Source organism: Gymnoscopelus microlampas (genome assembly GCF_963454915.1).
Source record: "Gymnoscopelus microlampas genome assembly, contig: SCAFFOLD_99, whole genome shotgun sequence".
NCBI lineage: Eukaryota > Metazoa > Chordata > Actinopteri > Myctophiformes > Myctophidae > Gymnoscopelus > Gymnoscopelus microlampas.
Genome location: NW_028155601.1, coordinates 102,702 through 104,446, shown reverse-complemented (window position 1 = coordinate 104,446; position 1,745 = coordinate 102,702). Strand labels below are relative to the sequence as shown.

General features: G+C 40.9%; 1 protein-coding gene across 1 annotated transcript; it reads right to left on the bottom strand.

Annotated features, from left to right (window-relative positions):
- Window positions 1–225: 225 nt before the first annotated feature.
- Window positions 226–1,354, bottom strand: LOC311041369 (serine/threonine-protein kinase/endoribonuclease IRE1-like). Its single transcript, XM_084086281.1, has 3 exons — window positions 915–1,354; window positions 564–763; window positions 226–484 (listed from the first exon to the last, which is right to left on the bottom strand). The coding sequence occupies exons 1-3, from the start codon at window positions 1,345–1,347 to the stop codon at window positions 266–268; spliced, it is 852 nt and encodes a 283-aa protein (XP_083942407.1). The 5' UTR covers window positions 1,348–1,354; the 3' UTR covers window positions 226–265.
- Window positions 1,355–1,745: the final 391 nt, after the last annotated feature.

Below are 1,745 nucleotides of genomic sequence, written 5' to 3'. Positions count from 1 at the left end.
CAATGAACCTAAACTTAACAGGATAGGGAATATAGCATGTCTTGTCCAATGCACCCCTTTGTGGTGTGGCAAAGTTCTGTGTCACATAACAATAAAGAAAGTACATACCCACATGAAATGTGTAATTTCTTTATTATTATTATTATTATTATTATTATTATTATTATTATATACTCTTCCTGATGTGTACAGGATTTATGAGACATGGCAGTGTAACAGTGTGAAACAAGAATGTTCAGAGCTGTTTTCTCGTTTGTCATACTTTTCATTTTACACAGAAGTAGGGATGATCCAAGCACCCCTCCACTGTAGGTCTTTTCTTTGGGTCTTCATTGATCATCCTCTTGATGAGATCCTTGGCATGCACATCTTGAACACGGTCCAGGTTGTACTTAGCATCCAGAATGTTGTATATACACTGAGGGCCTTTGCCAAATGGATGGTGTCCTCCAGACAGGAGGTAATATAACAACATCCCAGCCACCTTTAGAATGAACATGAACATTTAGTTGTATGTGTTGCTTTCATTGATTCAATTATTTGCATGCTGAATAAGAACAAACCTGGATGTCAGCACTTCTTGTACCAGCACTATCTGTAAATACAGACAGTACATCCTTATCAAAAGACATCAAGATGAGGGTCTCTTTCGCCATCCAGCATGATAGTCTTGCTCCTCCGGTACGGGCTTTATGTTCTGTTTGTCCTTTGTTGTCTGGTTTGCATATTCCAAAATATGCCAATCTGGCCTTCCTTGTACCATCTGCAGGGTAAAATGGATAGATACATAAAACATGGTCAGGTCAAACTGATGTGTTCTCTCAAAAGGACTCAGTTTGACCTGAACTTGTCAGAAAACTCTCAAATTAGGTGTGCAATAGGAGCTTGTTTTATTTTTTTCTTCTGTAGCTTACCAAACAATACATTCTCGGGTTTGATATTGCCGTGGAGGATTGGAGGATTCTGATGGTGGAGCATCTTTAAGCCAGTGAGAACTTGTTGTGCAACTGCCTTTTCAGGAAGATGGTCTCCAGGAAACTCAATTCTTGGATGTGGGATTCCTTGATGTAGGAACTTGATGTAATCTTCCAGTGAGTGATCACATAACTGAAGAACAATGTATCCACAGTCCTGATCCTCTGCAAAGGCCAGATATCTTACAATGGAAGGATCATCCAGCTCTTTAAGCTGAAAAAGTTCTGTCTCTTTCTCCAGCACATTAAAGTCTATTAGAGACATTCTCTTCATTGCAATTCGAGTTCCATCATCTCTTAACCCTAAGAAGACCTTAGTTCCATTACTTTCCCCTATGTGGAATGTATCATCTTCGCTGTATGTATGCTCCATGTGAGAGTTTGCAAGTGTCTCTAACTCTTTTTTTCTTCTTCTCTTCCTTTCTACTGGTTGTTTTGATGGCTCTGTGTTAGAAGGGATCATACTGCCAGAGGCCATTTTGTCTGTCTTGGTGAACTCTCTCTAGATCCTTTGTTTTGTTTTGCTCCAGTGTCGGGATTACAAGGGGGAGGGGATTATAAATTCCCTAAAACAATCCTAAGGGATCCCCACGGCCACCTCCGCCTCTCATTGGACAATGCATTTTGTACCGGAGAAGTCCTAGGTCCAAGGAGAAGTCCTAGGTCCAAGAGGCAGTCCACTCAGAGAGTGGGCCTATGGGTCTATGGTATAAAACCAGGCTAGGTGAGGAGGATAATGAGAACAAACTAATCATCACGGACAAGGAGTAT